The 19,498-nt window shown below is 38.4% G+C and overlaps 1 protein-coding gene across 2 annotated transcripts; it reads right to left on the reverse strand.

The window, feature by feature from the left end:
* Nucleotides 1-1,541: 1,541 nt before the first annotated feature.
* Nucleotides 1,542-19,484, reverse strand: LOC116692880 (uncharacterized). Of its 2 annotated transcripts, none has more exons than XM_032521461.1 (15): nt 19,279-19,484; nt 14,202-14,365; nt 12,672-12,862; nt 10,640-10,744; nt 9,719-9,857; nt 8,767-8,917; nt 8,398-8,530; nt 7,691-7,843; nt 6,265-6,302; nt 6,154-6,183; nt 5,870-6,036; nt 3,897-4,369; nt 3,648-3,747; nt 2,340-2,619; nt 1,542-1,944 (listed from the first exon to the last, which is right to left on the reverse strand). In XM_032521461.1, the coding sequence occupies exons 2-15, from the start codon at nt 14,331-14,333 to the stop codon at nt 1,865-1,867; spliced, it is 2,172 nt and encodes a 723-aa protein (XP_032377352.1). In that variant the 5' UTR covers nt 14,334-14,365; nt 19,279-19,484; the 3' UTR covers nt 1,542-1,864. The 2 variants fall into 2 exon arrangements, with proteins under 2 accessions (XP_032377352.1, XP_032377361.1); XM_032521470.1 differs by lacking the exon at nt 19,279-19,484 and adding an exon at nt 14,920-14,956.
* Nucleotides 19,485-19,498: the final 14 nt, after the last annotated feature.

The following is a 19,498-nucleotide window of genomic DNA, read 5'->3' on the forward strand; positions in this document are numbered from 1 at the left end:
GGGGTCCCAAATGTTATTCATCCTGTTTTTATCAGAGGTTTATTTTAAATGTGTAGCCTGACATAGATTTGTCTTTTATTGTTTTTACATATATCCTTTTTTTTATTTTGATGAATGGTGTTTTACATTTATTTATCTGGTTTACTTAAATTTATTGTCTATACGTTTTATTGTCTATAGTTACCTATACGTTGTTGTTCAATATGCTTTCTATCATTGTTGGTTATATTTGCAATAAAATATCAAGTGCTTTGTAACTTGGTTTTTGAAAAGTGTTTAATAATAAATACTATTATTGTTATCAGTAGGAACATTAGTATTGATGTCATAATGTCAATTGATAAGTAAATAATTTTTTTTTTTTTAAATGCTTACATACTCTTTCCTCCAAAAATACCACATTTTATTTTGTTATGTTCTAACTTGCTCCATTTTACGATGTGCTGCAGCACCTAACATAACTGAAATAGTTGTCTAACTTTAAATAGTTGTCTAACTAACTTGTCTAACTTGGGTTGGGAACCTGAGGGTCGCTGTTCAAGTCCCCGTATGGACTAAAGTATGGAGGGTGGACTGGTAGCTGAAGAGATGCCAGTTCACCCCCCCCCCCCCCCCCCCCCAACAAAACACAAAGAAAACTAAAGAAATTGTATTTGACTTCAGAAGTGGGGGTTTGACCCACAAGCAGATGACAATAGAGGGGCAAGGGATTGAAGTGGTAGGGGAGTATAAATACTTAGGAACAATAATAGATGCTAAGCTATCATGAAATACCAACACCAATGTCATTTATAAAAAGGGTCTGCAGCGACTGTATTTTATGAGGACGCTGAGACAGTTCAGAGTAGAAAAAGACACCATGGTCCTTTTCTATCGCTCTTTTGTTGAGAGTATTTTAACGTTCTGCTTTATGGCTGGTGTTTGTCTTTTTCAGTGACAAATAAAAATAAATTACACAGGATAGTTAACATGGCCAGCAAGATTGCTGGACATCAGTTAAATTCTCTGACCACAGTATATAATATAATAAATTAAGAAAGCACAAGCAATTTGCGGGGATGGGCTACATCCTGGCATATGAGGTGCTGCCATCAGGCAGAAGCTATAGGATGCTGTCCTTACAAACCAACAAATCATTCATTCCTACCAGCAGTATGTTACTGAATAAGTTAGGGAAAATAATGTGATCCTCTCTGTGGGATAAAATTGCACTATAAAATGTCACGGAAGATGATGCACCCTACTGTTGATAGCCCACTGGCGCTAATGGCACTTTATATTTTTATGATGTATGATTTATTTGATGAGCTGTATGGTGCAAGATGAATTTCCAAAAGGATCAATAAAATGTCCCTATTTATCTATTGTAGCAACTTATTTGACAACGGCTTGAATGTAATAGACGTTTATTGATATCAAAAAGTTACTAAGTTACAAGTTATATCACTGAAACTTTAATATTTTAATGCCAAACAAACTATTATGTAAAAAACAGATTGTATATGTTTTTCTTTTTTGGCAGGAAGTGAGGGGAAAAAGAGGAAGAATAACATACAACAGTGTCCACCGACTCGAGGACTTTAATTTAAGCAAATTAAAAATAAAGCCCCATTAGAGGCAGAATATTTTATTGTGTCACATCCTTTACTGTGATATGAGATACAATAATAAGGATTATTATGTGAGTAGTGCAGCAATATATTTGTTTATTTGGACAGTAATGTAAGGTGTTCTTGCTTGTATTCGCTTCTCTGGAAAAGCTCAACTTGTACAGTGTAATCCTGTGTGGATTAAAACTTCAAATGTCCAAAAACAGGAAAATGTAGTGCTTTATATTCTGACAGATCATCATCCAGCAGTATGTTCAGTAAAGGACGATGTTTTGAAGAAATATGATGATCGTCAAAATCACTCCTGCTGCCATGGCTGAGGCCTGTTCTGGAGCTGCAAGAAAAAAGAGGAGAGGTTTGTGTGTGAGGTATGTGTGTGTGAAAGTGACCATTTTTAAGACATTAAAAAAGGATAATGTTACTTGAATCAGTACTTAAATTATGAAAAAAATGATACACATAAACTGCATGTTATATACCCTCTTTCAAACAAAGGTGTAAAATGCCCCGAAAAAGGTACTTTTTGCAAAAAATAAAACTTGAATATAGGAGTTTAAAGATAGAGAAAATGTTATGCTCGCAGATATACTTTACAAACTTAAATTCACCATGCACCTAACAATGTAATTCACAGGTCAGTGGATTGATATTTAATTTCATGAATGGTCACAAATTCAAAAACAAAGACATTATGCTGCATGGGAGCTTGTTTAGAAAACAACTCCTTACCATGTGAGGTAGTGGTGCTCTGGGCAGCTGTAGTACGTGGAACAGCAACAGTAGTAGTAGTAGCTGTAGTAGTAGTAATAGTTGTAGTTGTCGGTGCAGTAGTGGCCGGTGCAGGAGCGGTGACCACGGTGCTAATGGGTCCTGAGCGAATGGTGTAGGAGCTGGTAAACACACTGCCAACCAGTGATGGTATTTGACTGACGGAGCTGGTACACAGATTGGGGCATGTCTGAGAGGGCATGGTGGCAACGCACAGATTGACTGTGCACTGGACATACATCTGCAAAACACAAATTTAAAAGTTTGTGGTGAAAAAAACATATGACGTCATATAACTTTACCTCAACAATTTATTAGACATGAATCCCTGATTAACAAACCCCAACAAACAAGACCATGCTAGTTACTCTGTGTGGCTGTACCAGGCTCTACTAAGTCACAGTGGTGCTTTATATTAAATGCTAACGTCAGGATGCTAACATGTCCCCAATTACAAAACTAACATACTAATAATTTTAACCATGGTAAATATTTTAGTTTGGCTGTTATTTCATGCTAACATTAGTTAATTAACGAGACACACGTAGTACAACTGAGGATGATGGGAATGTCTTTAGTTTTGCAGGTATTTGGCCCTAACCTAAACTTAAAGATATAGTTACACGATGGGTTTGAACCTTGATCGTCCTGGGCCTTTCTGTGGGAAGTCTGCATGGGGATTTCTCCACCAACACTAAAAACATGTTCCACATTGATGTATTGTGAGCATCTGGTGTAGTAAGGCTGCTGTGCATCACCCAAGTGGGTACTAAACATTTGTGGTGGTAGAGAGTAGTATTAATGTTCTAAATTGAAAGGAAATCTTTCCAAGTAGTTTTTGGGACATTACGCTCAAAACCACAAATTTTAACCTCATGGTGGCGCTGGAGGAAAAGGCAAGGACTCAACATTGGTAGGATTCATCCTTGGGGCAGGGACAATGGACGTCTGTACAAAGGTTCATGGCGATTCATCCACTCAGTCTGACCCAAAAGGTGAACCTAATGTAAGTTAAAATTGGTAATGAAAAGGGTGATGATAAATATTTGCACCAGCTGTTTCTGATGGCGTAATTGGGGCCTAATCTTTACTACCTACAGAAGGTTTCACAACACCAGCAGAGGTTACATGAGTGCCTTTCTCCACAAAGTCAATACAGGATAAAAAACACGTGGTCTGATCACATTTGTCTTGCAAGATTTAAAATAACACCCAGAAGAGGAGAACTGAAAAATGTATTGTATGTGTGTGTTGCATGATAGTACAGACCGTAGATCCATTGACGTTCAAGGAGCTCAAATCAAGGCGGTAAACCTTGACATTGTTTTGGTCTGTAACAACCTCTAATGTGCTGTTGGAAGTTGAACACCTGGAAGAAAAGAAGTGAGAGAACTACTGGAATTTATATGATATGTTTCAAATTCAGAAGTGACTTCTGCAGCCAAACAGAGTCAATATTTCTTTCCCACTAGATAGCAACCTTAAACTTTAATACGAAACATGTTGACTGTCACTGACCCTTGCTTCAGAAGGGGGTAGGATTCTGCAAAGTCTTCCGTCTCAGACTCAATACAACTGCTCACTATCATCTGTGCTTGAGCAACGCTGCAGTTGGACATCACTTGGAGGTCCAGCATCTCAATCTTGGACCCGATAGCTCCTCTAATTGAAGTGCTGGCATTAGTGGAGATGCTCGTTAATTCTGCTTCTCGACGCAGTCGTCCTTTTAGCAGCGGAAGGGAGCGCATCTTGGGCGTTCTTGTGTATTTTCCCAGGGGCCCCTCTCCTGGTAAGTAAATTCCTATCCAAATCCTGAACTCACCAAAGGTCTCCTTCTCTGTGGGCATGCTGACCTCGAACTGCGACCCCTTGACCTGGGCTCCAGGGATCCGGCAGGCCAAAGGGAGGACAAGGGAGGGCTGGCGGCTGACCATAGTGTAGGGACGCACACTTCGCAAGGTGTTGGTGTAAACCAGTTCTGAACCAGAGCTCTGGACAAAAGCAGGAAAAAATGAGGAAGAGTATAGTCGGAATTTAACTTAAAGTATTTTTTAAATGTAATGAGTAACTTAAAGGTGCTGTAGGTAGGATTGTGAAGATCCAGGATTTAGACAAAGAATTTTGGCTTCTCAGTCCCCCCATTCCCTTTCTGCAAAAGTCCAAACAATCTCCTAAGCCCCTCCCCCTAAGAGGGAGAGTGCCTGCCAGTGATTAGACCCTCCCCACCTGCCCTGATTGGAGGATCTGAACAGGGCGCGGTGAATTTTTGCAAATTGCACTACAGTCTGCAGGTGGTGACAGGAGAAGGAGGATCCAGATTTATCTTTTTAATTACCTGGTTTATCTAGTACTACTCGAATATGGGTCAGTTTCAGCAAATGTGACAGAAAGTTAGTTTTACATGTCTTACCTACTGCATTTTTAACACCAGACTGAAAAGCAGTGTTTTACTCATACTGTAAAATATAAGGTTTTACTGCCCTTTCTGCGTGTTCCAGACTGTTTCACTTCAGGTGTAGTCAGAAGCTTGCTCCTCAGGACTTACAGTATAACCACACCCAGCAGTGTTCTGGAGTGCATCTGTGCAAGCAAAAGTTAAACCGCCTGAGGTGTGCAAAGATAACATTTTTAGGGGGTGTTAAGTCAAGTTACTCTTATTGTTTAAATTTATTTTTAAAGAGGATTTTTTTGGGCATTTAGGTCTTTAATATGACAGCTTAGACATGGAGGGAAGGGAGAGGGGGAATGAAATGCAGGAAAGAGCCACAGGTACAGAATCGAACCCGCAACCGAGGTCAAGGACTAAGCCTCTACCACTAGTCCATCCAGGCACCCAAGTAAAATTACTCTTACAGTCCTGTGATCCCTTTCTTAGTCATAAATAGACATAGAAAAGAAGGATATAAACAACACAGCATTAAACTAATTATGTTGTTTTCCAATCATTTACATTTTGGAGCAAAAGTAGCAATAAAGAAGTATCTTTGTACCCTGTTCTCTCTTTTTTAATGCATGTAGGTTTTATAATGATAGATAATATGACTGTGCTTACATCCACATCTAAATAGAGCAGTTAGAGAACAACTAGTCAATGAATCCAATAGTCATAAACATATTCTGCAGATTAACTGATAATGAAAATAACCGTAAATTGCAGCCCTACATCTGGTGTAATATCTAGACATGGTATTTTATACATGGAGTACTATACAGAGCCCAAGCAATAAAAACTAGCGACTAACTCCCAATATTTATGCAGTGCAACGTTTACAGAAATGTGTTCTTTTCCTTTTGAAAATGTGTGAGGTACATGTCAAGAGGGGTCACAAATATTTTAAGTCTAAGAATTAGAAAGGACAGACAGGATGACAAGAAGATACAAAAGAATCAACGATACAGAAAGACGAAAGAAAGAAAGATACAGAAAGAAAAAAGAAAGATATAGAAAGAAAGAAAGAAAGAAGGAAAGAATGAAAGGTGGTGCATGTTACCACAGTCTTGGTGCCGCAGCCAGTCAAGGAGACGTGTGCAGTCAGGTGTGTGTTGTTGTAGGTGACGGGACAGGTGGGGCTGTTGAGCTGCAGCTCGGCCAGGTTGATGTTGCTCAGGGAGGTGACAGGGAGCACCAGAGTCATTTCTGTCTTCTCACACGTCAGCACTGCAAGCAGACGGCAATCAATACAAAAATCTTCCTCACAGGATTGATGAGTATACATTTCAAATTTAAATCACACGCTCAACACTTGAATACAACAGGGTGTGATATTTTCTTTACCTGTTCCTGCAGGTAGTTTCCTCATCTCCCCTGAAAAAATTAAGAACGGCATATTTATAACAGTAAGGAATATCTGGAACTATGATATGTCTAAGAAGCTGGAGTTCTTACTCTGGTACAGCCACACGCATCTGGGCTCTGACTGCAAACTGGAAAGACAAGTGCAAATTAGACCCCATCCTGTACTAAATATACGCCAAGTACATTTTACTTTTAGCCAGTGTAGGTGTGCATGGCAGACTTCCCGTGGTTTATGGCACTCTCAAATCTTTAGATAGTTGACCGTAAAGATACAGGAAGGAAAAAGGAGAATGAGAGGGAGGGTTATGGCACAATACAAAGGCCGCCTGCCAAAATCAAACAAAGAACTAACAGTTAGAAAGTAGTTAAGTACGCCCCTCCAAACTAGGGTTACAAGGTGCTGTCCAATGAAACAATGAATAAAAATATAAAGTTCAAATTACATTTTAAAAATGGGATAGGCAAGCAGGACGCCCTGTAGTTAAATGTTCTTACGTGTTAATATGCGCATCTGTGTTAATGTGCATAAGATAAGACAAGGTAACATCCTTTTATACAGTCAATGGTAACAACTGAATGTGAAAGTAAATGTAAATGTGCTGTATTTATATAGCACTTTTCCAGTCTTAACAACTGCTCAAAGCGCTTTTACATCTACAGGATACATTCACCATTCACACACATTCATACACTGTGGCCAGGGCTGCCGTACAAGGTGCCACCTGCTCATCAGATAAACACTCACACACATTCACACTCCGATGCGCAGCATATACATATATACTAAATATATATATACACTGTAGCTGAGTTTGAGTCTGTCATTTCATCTAACTTTAAATCACCACACACACACACACACACACACACACACACACACACACACACACACACACACACACACACACACACACACACACACACACACACTTAGAACTAGGTGCTAAGTACTATATGAGTAACATAGATTTGTAATAAAATTAGCTATGCTTTACTGTTACATAAGCAAATATATACTCCATGTGTGTTAAGTAAAATAACAGTTAAATATATAATTAGAATACACATTTTATTCTAGTACACTTTAGGCCTACACCACTATTTTTAGTACAATACTGGTACCTATTACTATTTCTTTTAGGCCTTTCTGCCTTTATTTGACAGGACAGCTAGGCGAGAAAGGGGAGAGAGAGAGAGAGAGAGAGAGGAAAGCCAGGCAGGAAATCTTCACAGGTCAGACTCCAACCCTGGACCTCTGCATCGAGGCACAAACCTCAAAGCACATGTGCGCCTGCTCTACCCACCAAGCCAAACGGGTACAGTACCTTTTACTATTAACAGCATTATAGTCATACTGAATTTAAAAAATAAGCACACATGTATTCTGTAGGCCATTTTTAAGGTGTCTTTTAATACAAACATAATAGGAATTCACAGGACTCATGCGGGGCCAGAGTGGGAATCACACCACTTTGTCTGGCAGCATTATTGCCATTCAGTTGACAGAACAACTTACCTCATGGTATTCACGGCAAAGCAGATGGGCAAAAGGCGGGTTAGGTTGTTTTCGGAGCGGACCCAGGCCATGGTCATGGTTGCCAGGGGGCCAAGTGAATTAAAACCAACCCTGAAGAGTCCAGGGGGACCAACCACTGCTACCTCTAAAACACTGCACATGTAGAGAAAAACCTTTCATTTCACAACTGGCTTTGTAACAGCTTACTTAAAGACCAAGCACACCCCTCCTAAACCCATACCGGGGATGCGCGTGATTAGACCTCAGCTGCGTCTGACATCACTCACGTCTCTACTCCATATACAATAGGCCTTCAAGAGTTTACTTTCTAGTGAGCTGTAAACTGAGATTTCTCTTATGACAAATGATTGTCATGACACACATGTCGAGTCCCACGACAGTAACTACTGTAGCATCCATAAAATGTGGCCCATTGCATTGTGTAGAATAAAAAATAAAATAAAAAAAAAATAAAAAAAGTAGTTTAAAATCAGATGATTTTCTGTTTAGTAACAGTAAGTAAATGCATACTGAATAAATAACATGTTTTGCAGAGTATAGCTATTCATATGTATGTATATGAATAGATTTACTCAGAAAAATGTCTAATTCATATATATTCATATATATATATATATATATATATATATATATATATATATATATATATATATATATATATATACAAGAGGTCTTTCAGGGCGCACCTTTCCAGCTGTGAAAAAAAGTTGGTGGTGAATCGCACCTCCTGGTACGGCAGGACAAACCGCATGGAGTCCCCTTTGGGGGTTCCACCTGCTGCCACAGGTTCATCACTGCAGCTGGAAGTCGACTCCTCCACTGAAAGGAAGGAGAAGAAGACATTTTTCTATGACTTTAAATAATAACAGAAGACACAAGGCAATCAATGAAAGAAGGGACTGTAATGGGACACAACTTGAACTCAAAGTATTCTTCAACAATGCTGTTTTATGTTAACACTGTAGGTGATTATCTTTATTCTGTATGTCTATATGTTTGCTCTATGACATGAATCAGCAGTATGAATGCCGCTGTTATCTGACTGACAGACTCACCAGTGAGAGAGAGGTGCACAGGGACAGAACTAAGGGGTTTGTTGTCTGTGACGTGGCTCATTTTGGGCCCAGGAATCAGGTCTTCCGCCATCAGGTAGATGAAATACTGTCCTGCCGGTGCTTTTCCAGTGAATGTCAACATGCATTTCTCCTGGCATAACCAAACGGAATGTAATCATGGGAAGTTTTCACTGAGCTGAAATTATTTTATTTATCATATAACGAGGTCTGTATGTTATTTAATGGAACTGGACCTTTGTTTCTGGACAATGTTCTTGACAAGGATTTACCAATGTTATTTGTCTACCAGGACTTTCAAGCCTTAGCTAGAGCTCAACATACCTTTGAGGGTTGGACTGTGAGATAGAGCAACAGGTCATTCCAGCTATGCATCAACATTTCTGTCCCCATGAATTACTTCCTCATATTGTCTTAAAAAAATAGTCAAATAGTTCAGCTGTACCATGTCACCAGTGCAAAGTAATGAACTTCTATACTAACTATAAGCCATAAAATGATGAAATACTCAAAATGTTCTGTAATTATTTTGTAGGCCATGTAAAACTCTCTCTGATTGTATGAAGTTTTGAGGCTGAGATGTTGCTGCATAATAGGAATGACTCTTAACAAAAGAAGAACACCTCAACTATTTGTACTTTACTTGAATATTTCCATGATATGCTTTGTAAAATAATTTACACTTATACTTCATCATATGCCAGAGGGGAATATTTGACTTTTTACTGTGCAACATTTATCTGACAGCTATAGTTACTAGTTACTTTGCAGATAGATTTTCCATACAAAACAGAAGATCAGCTTCTAAAAGATGACGATTTGTTGAGACTGAAATGCTCAACAGTATATTAAATAGTTCAAATCAACTCTGGCTCGACCAACTTAGAACCATAGACTGTATATAAAGTTAAGGACATGCTGAAGTGAGACTCACCTTGTCCAGCTCTATGAAAGAGTGCAGATTGCAGTTGAGACACTCTCCCTGATCGGGCTGGGCAAAGCGACATCTTACCCTGTCACCATCCAGGTCTTTGACTGACAAACGGAAATTGTGAGGGCAGTTCACACGGGCCCTGATCACAGGAACATAGATACATTCAGCCCCACAAATCACAAATAGAGCCACAACAAAGATGAGAAGCAAACCTATTGATACTGTGAATGTCAAATATCTCTAAAAAAAAAAAGAAAAAAAAGAAAGGGTGTAACGTATTACAGTATTTGGGATGGTGCTGGCTATTACTTGGAAATGGCCGGTAACTTCCTGGAGTCTCTGCTGGTTGTCTGGCAACTAGTCCAACTCATAAACTCCCCCGTAAAATGCTGAATTTATTTTTACATACAATAGGTTTTGTATTGATTAAAGATCAAATTATTATTTGTTTTGGTAAAAAAAATCAAAGAAAACACTTAGCTAAGGCTAATGGTCAGCACAAAACTGGCCTTGCTTCTTCATCAATGACATCACTAACTGAGGAATTTCAAAAAGGAATGTGGACAAGCCAATTTTAGGCAGTGGAGAAAAAGTGCTGTCTGTGGGAGAGAAAGCTTCATTCGAATGAAATGTGTTTTACTTGTACTTTTTACATCTATTACATACACACTCAAAAAACTATACAACACACTAAAATACGGGGGAAGAAATCCCAAAAAAGCACAATAGGGGCTCTTTAACTCTCGGCATGAAAGCTGAACGTCAGCCATTCCTTTAAGTGTTGGCAGTGGTTAACACTCCCATGACATTCAATTAAAGTTCAAGCTTTTTGAAATATAGTTTATGTTTTTTTGCTTCAGGTGTGTGTGTGTGTGTGTGTGTGTGTGTGTGTGTGTGTGTGTGCGTGTGCGCGCACAATACCTTAGGGGAGGAGGGAGAGCGACAAAAGCAGGTTGGTTGAGTCTCCCACTGTTTGCTCTGAGGTGTGGTCCTGCTTTCATTGACACATAAAATTCTGTGTTGGACCTAAACAATTGAAAAAAAAACAACGTATTAGAATAAATTAAGCTACTTGAGGTAGTCCGATTCAAATCATCATGTCAAACGCCCCCTTTTATAAAAACATCCTAGATCAATGACAAACACTATGGAGTAAAAGACAAGCCTGGAGGACGTGTTTCACACAGACAATACTCAGTATATTGTACATAAAAGCCGGATTACCACAGGGATGTTAAAGAAATAATAGAAAGCAATAAGCACCACGAGTAAGTTGAGTAAGTTTTTTATCTTGGCAGTGTGCAGATTATCTGTATCATCTTTTTATTTGCCTGATAAAACACTATCTGACTATCTTTTACTCCGTATTGTGTTAGAATTTTATAATTCATTAAATAATTGGTAAAAACATTTAAACAAAGTTTTGTGTTGGAGTTTGTAACATTCCAAAATCTTAATGTAAGTGCATATCTGTTCCAAATACCGGTTATTGGTTTCACTAACTACTAATATTTTGTATCGGCCTTGAAAAACCAGTATCAGTTGATCCCTATTAACAATCTCTTACAAGTGTGAAAAATTATCTGTATATGCAAACGGAAGCTTTTAAGATATTTTTGTCAAAGTTGTTTTTTTATTAACTATTATTTTTATTTTGTATTGTATTTTGTATTGAGTGAAACTGAAATTGCCTGCTTATTGTATACAACATACATGTATATATATATATATATATACACACATACAGTACATACATATATACAGTATATATAGTACTGTGCAAAAGTCTTAGGCAGGTGTGAAAAAATGTAGTAAATGATTGTTCATTTTTTCATCAATTTACAAAATGCAAAGTGAGCAAACTAAAGAAAAATCTAAATCACATCAACATTTGGTGTTACTACCCTTTGCCTTCGAACCAGCATCAATTCTTATAGGTACACTTGCAAAAAGTCGGGATCGTAGACGCAGCGGTCGGCCAAGGAAACTTAGTGTAGTAGATGAAAAACACATCAAGCTTATTTCCCTTTGAAATCGGAAGATGTCCAACAGCTCTAATCAGAACTGGCAGAAACCAGTGGGACCCAAGTACACCCATCTACTGTCTGGAGAAGTCTGGCCAGACGTGGTCTTCATGGAAGAGCTGCAGCCAAATAGCTATACCTCCGACATGGAAACAAGGCCAAGCGACTCAACCATGCACGAAAAAATAGGAACTGGTGAGAATAAAATTGGCAACAGGTGCTCTGGACCGATGAGTCAAAATTTTAATATTTGGCTGTAGCAGAAGGCAGTTTGTTGGCCAAAGGGCTGGAGAGAGGTACAATAATGAGGGTCTGCAGGCAACAGTGAAGCATGATGGAGGTTCCTTGCAAGTTTGGGGGTGCATTTCTGGACATGGAGTTAGAGATGTGGTCAGGATTACTGGTGTCCTCACAGGTACAGGTAGATACTCATCCATTGTGCAATGCCATCAGAGAGGCGTATGACTGGCCCCAAATTTATTGTGCAGCAGGACACCAAACATACAGCCAAAGTCGTTAAGAACTATCTTCAGTGTAAAGAAGAAAAAGAAGTCCTGGAAGTGATGGCATGGCCCCCACAGAGCCCTGATCTCAACACCATGGAGTGGGTCTGGGATTACACGAAGAGACAGAAGGACTTGAGGAAGCCCACAGCAACAGAAGATCTGTGGTTAGTTCTCCAAAATGTTCGGAACAACCTACCAGCCGAGTTCCTTCAAAAACTGAAGGAACTCAAAAAGTGTACGCAGAAGAATCGTTGATGTCTTGAAGGCAAAAAAGGGATCACACCAAATATTGATTTGAGTTAGATTCCTCTTCTGTTCATTCACTGCATTTTGTTAATGAATGAAAATAAACTATTACCACATAAAGCCAGTAAGGAAGTAAGCAACCATAGCAAGACTATGTACTGTATGCAGGTCTCATACCCTAAAGTTATGGTGGCGTTGTAATTACTGGGGACAGTTTTCTGCCACTGGCGGACACACCAGCCAGGGTTGGGCTTAGTGCCGTTGAAGGGGGATGAAGTAGGGTAGACCAGACAGTCCTCCCCCTTAGCACACAGTCCAGACAGAGCTGGACAAGGAAGGGGAGCGATGACACTGAAATGAGCCTGCACCTGTAAGAAGCAAAGAGACACAAATGACAAGCCTTGTGCGTGTGCATGTGAGTACATTTATCTTAACTTGTCTTATATTTAACTTTAATAACAGTACTTTTTACCCAATGTATAATGTATTGTAATTGTAATGTTATTATGTAAATATGTAATTTTACTTTTTTAGGGTGACTTGTTACAATCTGTCTAGGGACTGCAGATGAAAAATAGCCTTTTGGCTAACTCTGGTTTATTGACAGAAATGTCTATTAATATGCACTGTCCCTGTATTAAATAAATTCATTTAAAAAAAGAAGCTGTAGGGTGAAGGAGCTCAGTCTGTCCTAACTCACAAAAGTAAATCACAGAGAATGTTGCCATTATGTAGCTCACAATATTTATACTGACTTTGGCTATACTTTGGTTCTGACTACCAAACTTTAAAAAACTACCAAAATGTATTTTTTTGTACATATGTCACAGGGATACTCATAGGTTTAATATGAACAATCCCTAATTAATTTACAGATCACAATTAATCATACTCAATTTAACAATAAATGGGACTCTAAATTAAGTTATTTAGAGGTTATGAGTTACTTTTTTAAGGCAAAGACCAAGATCCTTCTAATAGATATCTTAGACTGAGAAATAAGTGGTTTGGGGTTATAAGTTTCCAAGCACTTGCTGTATCCTTTAAATATCAAAGTAAGTGATGAATAAGAAAATGAGAAATGAGAGATTCCTTTTAAAATGTGTAAAAAGCCTTTCAGTAGGTTTCAGTTAAAAAAAGGGTATTTTAAGTAATACAAATGTAAATGGACTGTATTTATGAAGTGCGTTTTACACATTTCCATTCACACACATTCATACACTGAGGCCGAGGCTGCCGTACAAGATGCCACCTGCAACCACAACCATTTATGGGAGCAATTTAGGGTTCAGTGTCTTGCACAAGAACCCTTTGACATGGAATGCCGGGCCAGGGACCAAACTGCCAACCTTTTTAGTTGACAGGCAACTACTTTACCACCTGAGCCACAGCTTTGATAGAGAAATACAATCAACATGGAAATTGTGAGGAAAAACCCAACAAGTCCCTAGTATGGATGGTTTCAAAACGTAGTTTAAAAATATGTTTTTCTAGGTGCAAATAACATAATATTGAGGTTGTGAAATGATAAATCATCAGAACTGGCTTGTTTTAGTTTACAGTCACCTCAGACGGCAGAAAAGCCTCAATAAATAATAGAAATCGGAGAACAGAAATGTGTGATAAGGGCTATCTAGTGCCAAAGAGTTTGGACTTGAAGACACTGTAACAAAAATGAGTTTTGGGGAAAAGGAAAACATTGCCCACCGTATTCCCTCCATTGATGTCCAGGGGCACGACGTGGACTGTCAGTCCCAGAGAAGAGGCTTGGCAGGTGGCGCCTAACAGGACCAGAGTCAGGCTCAGTATCAGGATGCTCACTTTGAATGTGTCTAGCATCTCAGCTCCTCAGTCAGACAAGAAGTCTAAACCTTTGGGAAATACAGACACAAAGGTTAAGCAGCTTCAGGCTCATTATGGGATGTTAAAGTTGCTGAACATCAATGAGCCGACAAGTCTTTTTATGCAATTAACATACTCAGCATAATGAGTCTTAAAACCTGAGAGAAGGCTGTTAGTTGACGTCTTGACGAGTGACTGTGGTGTGACGTTGTGGAAACTGAAATCATAGTTATTGTGTTTAAAAAAAAAAAAACATGCAGGAGAGAAGATTGAAGAGGTTTGACTGATGTGATGGTTACACCTCTGGTCATGGTGTGTGCAATTTGTGGCACGTAATACCTGATGTATGTTCACATGTAAGTTCAAAAGGTCAAAATGATTTGGTAAAGAGACCCAAACATCAAAATCACAGTAGTAGTTCAGATTGATGTATTATTTGGCAGATAGATATAAGACATATATTAACTCAAAGATCATGTCATTATTTCAGTCAGAACAGTCACAAGGTTTAAACACGCTATTTCAACATGATATGTAAGTTACACTATAAAAAAGCATTCAAAATCCACGTAAAACTACACACTAATGTTGGAGAAAGACCAAGGTGTAGGGAGTTGCACTGCATGTACGTTGTTGAATGAGAGGAAACATGATTATTAAATGTCTATCGTGCCGGGATGAACATCAAAAGAAAAATTAAGAAAAAAATGCAAAAGACAGATACAGTTACACGTACCCTTTTTTTTAGCTTTAATATTAGCGTTTCTTTACATGATTTACAAGCATAAACAGATTTTTGTGGTTCAGTCCTAAATCTTTAATAAAACCTTGGCTCTCCCTCTATCTATACATACAGTATACTGTATATAGTCAATGGAGGATTAAGCAAAAATAAAACAACGTTCTAGATTTGTTGGTTTTGTGTTGTAAATTTCAACATTTCACTGTTCCGTCAGTTTTTTCATATACAGGTCTGCTGCAACTCTGTTCTTTTAAATCGAAGCTAAAGACTATTACAACTTTTATTCTTGTATTTCATACCTTTCTTCTTTAGTATAAGCTAGTTTGTGTTGTCTGTTCTCTTTAATTTGATCAATTTGATTGTCTTTTTGATGTTTCTTGTAAAGCACTTTGACTTGGATTTTTGCTGAAATGTACTACAGAAATCAACTTGCCTTGCCTTAAACTCTTAATCAACCATCTCTAAAATGTTCCAGACAGAAGTTCCCATCAATGGTTGTACAACTCTCGTTTCACTAGCAAGTGTTTCAAGAAACATTCACATACAATGACTAAATGCTGGAGCAGGCTGGGGATGTAAAGGGAAATACATTGAACAGCAGTAGGTAGTGCAGTAGTAGTGTGAGTATTAGAGTTTGCATAATGAGATGATGAGGAGTGGACCGCCTCGTAACAGAAGACATTTATAAGTGGACGTCACAGTGAACATGCAGCTGGAAAAGACTGCCTTGCCAAGCTGAACTAACTACTTCTTTTTTTAAGTTTTCAATCATGAATCCGGGCGTACCCAACGAATTATTAACCAGAGTTAGACCAAAAGAACAAACATGCAGTTGTGTGCATAATAATTGCAGTGTGTTTAAAAAAGTAAATAATGCTCCAATTCCTTAGATTAGCTTTAAATTTCACATCCATAATATCAATGCATTGGAAACTGCACATTCAATTCAAAATCAAAACTTGACCAAAATTGATCAAGTTTGTGTTTTACCTTTACAGAAAGTAAAGAAAAAGAAAATTATGGCTGTTCAAAAAAATAGCAGTATTTACATTTTTCTTTGCAAACTAAATTATTTACTGTATAAACTGAAAAATTACGGTTTGCTTTACTTTGAATCACTGCACTAATATTTAGTTGCATAACCATAATTTCTGAGAACTGCTTCACATCTGTGTTGCATGGAGTCGACCAACTCCTGGTACCTGTGAACAGGTATTCCAGCCCAGGACCATTGAACTACATCCCATAATTCCTCTACATTACTGGGTTTGGCCTCAGAAACAGCCTTTTTGATGGCACCCCACAAGTGTTCTATGGGACTGAGGTCCAAGAATTTAATGTATTGAAACTGATCCATGATCCCTGGTACGTGATAAATAGGCCCAACACCACAGTATGAGAAACATCCCATAACCACCATGCTTTACTGTCTTCACAGTGTACTGTGGCTTGAATTCAGTGCATGGGGGTCGTCGGACACACTGTCTGCGGCCCCTAGACCCAAAAAGAACAATTTTGCTTTCATCAGTCCACTGAATGTTTTGCCATTGCTCCTTTGGTCAATCAATGTGTCCTTTGGCAAATTTCAACCTATTCAGTACATGTCATTTTTTCAGCAATGGGACTTTTTTTTTGGGGGGGGGGGGGGGCTTCTAGCTGATAGCTTTGCTTCACATAGCCTTCTTCTGATTGTAACAGTACTCACAGGTAACTTTAAGTCTTCTTTGATTTTCCTGGAGCTGATCATTGGTTGAGCCTTTGCCATTTTAGCTATTCTCCCATCCATTTGAATGGTAATTGACCGTTTTTTCCCCACGTCATTCAAGCTTTGGATGCCATTTCAAGGCATTTGAAATCCTTTTGGCTGAGCAGCCTATACTTTTCTGCTCTTATTTATATGTTTTTCCCTCTTCAATTAACTTTTAAATCAAAGTCCGCTCTTCTTTAGAGCAATGTCTGGAACGACCCATTTTGCTGAGTATTACAGTGTGAAATGCACTAAAACCTGGCGTTATAACCTAGCATGCACAACATTTGCTTGCTTCCTTCCTTAAATATGGGCCATAATTGACACCTGTTTCTTCACAGAATCAATTACTTCACTAATTGAACACAACACTGCTATTATTTAAAACATGCCCCTTTCAATTATAGTTTCAATTAGACAATATGAGCAACATGTGTGTCATGACTGTTGGGTCTGTTGGTTTTCTATGACTCTAACACTTACTAGTCAATTATTTGCCATGTAGCAATATCACTTCTACCAATAAATATGATTTATGAGGTTAGTGATGTTGGACAGCTATTATTTTGTACACAACTGTAAATTAAGACACAACAACATAAGTAGTACACAAACACAAATAGTAGTTTGCCATATGAGTGTCTCCATTATAAAACGGCATTTCAAAGGCATTTTCTTAAGCTTGTGGAATTATTTGTCAAACTTACAAATAAAAACCTGGATTGTTGTGGTAAAAAGAGGCAGTTAAGGATTTAAGTCCTACATTTTAATTACAACCTCCGCTATCCAACTCTATAATTAATCATCACTTTTTGGTCTGTTGTTGGTTGTGAGTTTTAAATGTCTGTATTTCAGCCAATTCTGTTCTTTCAGTATCAACCCATGGTTGTGCAAAGGGTGTATCTTTTATATTTCTTCTTATAACTATAAGCTAGAAGTTGTTTACTGATTTAAGACATGGGTTTAAAACAAGAAGTGTTTCTTTTATAATGTGTCTCTTTTTGGCTCGATCTTGTGAAACTAAACCTGTATCATCTTTGAATCTCTTTTTACGAACACATTTGAATTGATTTGCCTTCATATGACATCCCTTGATTGAGCACAAAGGGGCTGTGGAGCTCTGAACCAATCAGGGGAGCAAAAGAAAGTTTCTCTTTCTCCAGGTTCAGCGAGAAACATTTCCATCCATACATTCATTTTCAATTTATAGAAAATAAGCCCAGTACGAGTTCTGTACTGGGGTTTTGACATTTCGACATTTCTATTGCTTATCTTTGTTTACATTAGATAAGGCTGATAACATGTTGCCTGGTCCTACCAGACTCTGGTACATTTCACGTGTACAGAGAGTCTGGCCACTCTCCATTGACAAGTGTTAACTTTCTTAAAGGCGGTTACTGGATCTGCCATAATCAATCGCTAAAGATTGGTCGGGACGTCAGCTTAGCATCGCTAGCCTTAGCCAACTCCTTCATCACTAACTGAGCGAGCTGGAAAATCAAACTCGTCCCAAACCCCGTGTGGAGGAGGGCCACAACATCATGGCCACCAACAAAACTCAGCAGATTGTTCTTGCTCGGGCTTTAACTTCTGGATATTGGGCATCTTCCTCTACCGTCATTAGTACGAAACTCACTAAAGGTCATCAACCCTCAACGTCATCATTCTCATCCACTCCCTCTGTTTGCTGATTGGAAAACCTGCGAATATATGGCAAACCCAGAAGGCTAGATGACATGGGCCCATTGTATATTTTCACCCGGGGCCTCTACCAAGTTAATCCGGCCCTGTTCCCATGTAATAAGATATGTGGCGTCTGACTAGGCTCTGTAATGTTCAATCAACATTCAATGGTTGTATTATACTTCTAACCAACTTAAGTTATTTAGATGTTGACACATCACGAGGCAGTAACATATCTATACACAGACACATTTCAACACAACGTTCCAGGATGTTTTTTTAATTCACCCTTAGTTAAAACACGAGCTGGACATAACGTTGTGCAAGACCTTAAGCTTATAGCAGCTTAATCACACAAATTTGTTTTCATGAAAAAAAACACTTGTTCGATTAAAAGTTTCCGTCATACAATCATGTTTTTTTAAAAACAAAACTTGAAATCTTTTCCTTTATTATGTTTGATGGATCAGGACAGGAACGTTGATTTACTTTAAGGTCTTTGCATTATTACAAGCATGTCTGTAAGACCACTAATAATGTGCTGAAATGCAAGTTTGGTATGGGTACCAAATGTAGGTGTGTAAATGTTAGTACTGAAACTTAATCACCAAAACCAAACCATATAAACAGACCAACTCCACCGTCTTCCTGGCTTAATCTATGAAATGTGGTTGACTCAAATTTCCATGGCATTCAGGGAATAAAACACCGAACACAGTAAACAAAAGAAAACATTACTGAATACGGAAATTAAATAATTCATTAATTACCTTAAGCCACATGCCACACTTCCTTTCAGAAGCTTTAAAGTCCCACCAAATAGTAAAGTCTTGTATGATGTTTTTCAGTAAATATGTTCTCGTACAAGTCTGATGAAGGTGGAGCTCAACCAAATTCAGGCAGAGGCAGAATGGCGTTTAACTGGCTAGACCAGAGACGGTAAAAGAGGCATAACTAGGAGGAGGACATTGTGAAACTGATAACAATACC

This window comes from Etheostoma spectabile, chromosome 1 (genome assembly GCF_008692095.1).
Source record: "Etheostoma spectabile isolate EspeVRDwgs_2016 chromosome 1, UIUC_Espe_1.0, whole genome shotgun sequence".
In the NCBI taxonomy this organism is placed as follows: Eukaryota; Metazoa; Chordata; class Actinopteri; order Perciformes; family Percidae; genus Etheostoma; species Etheostoma spectabile.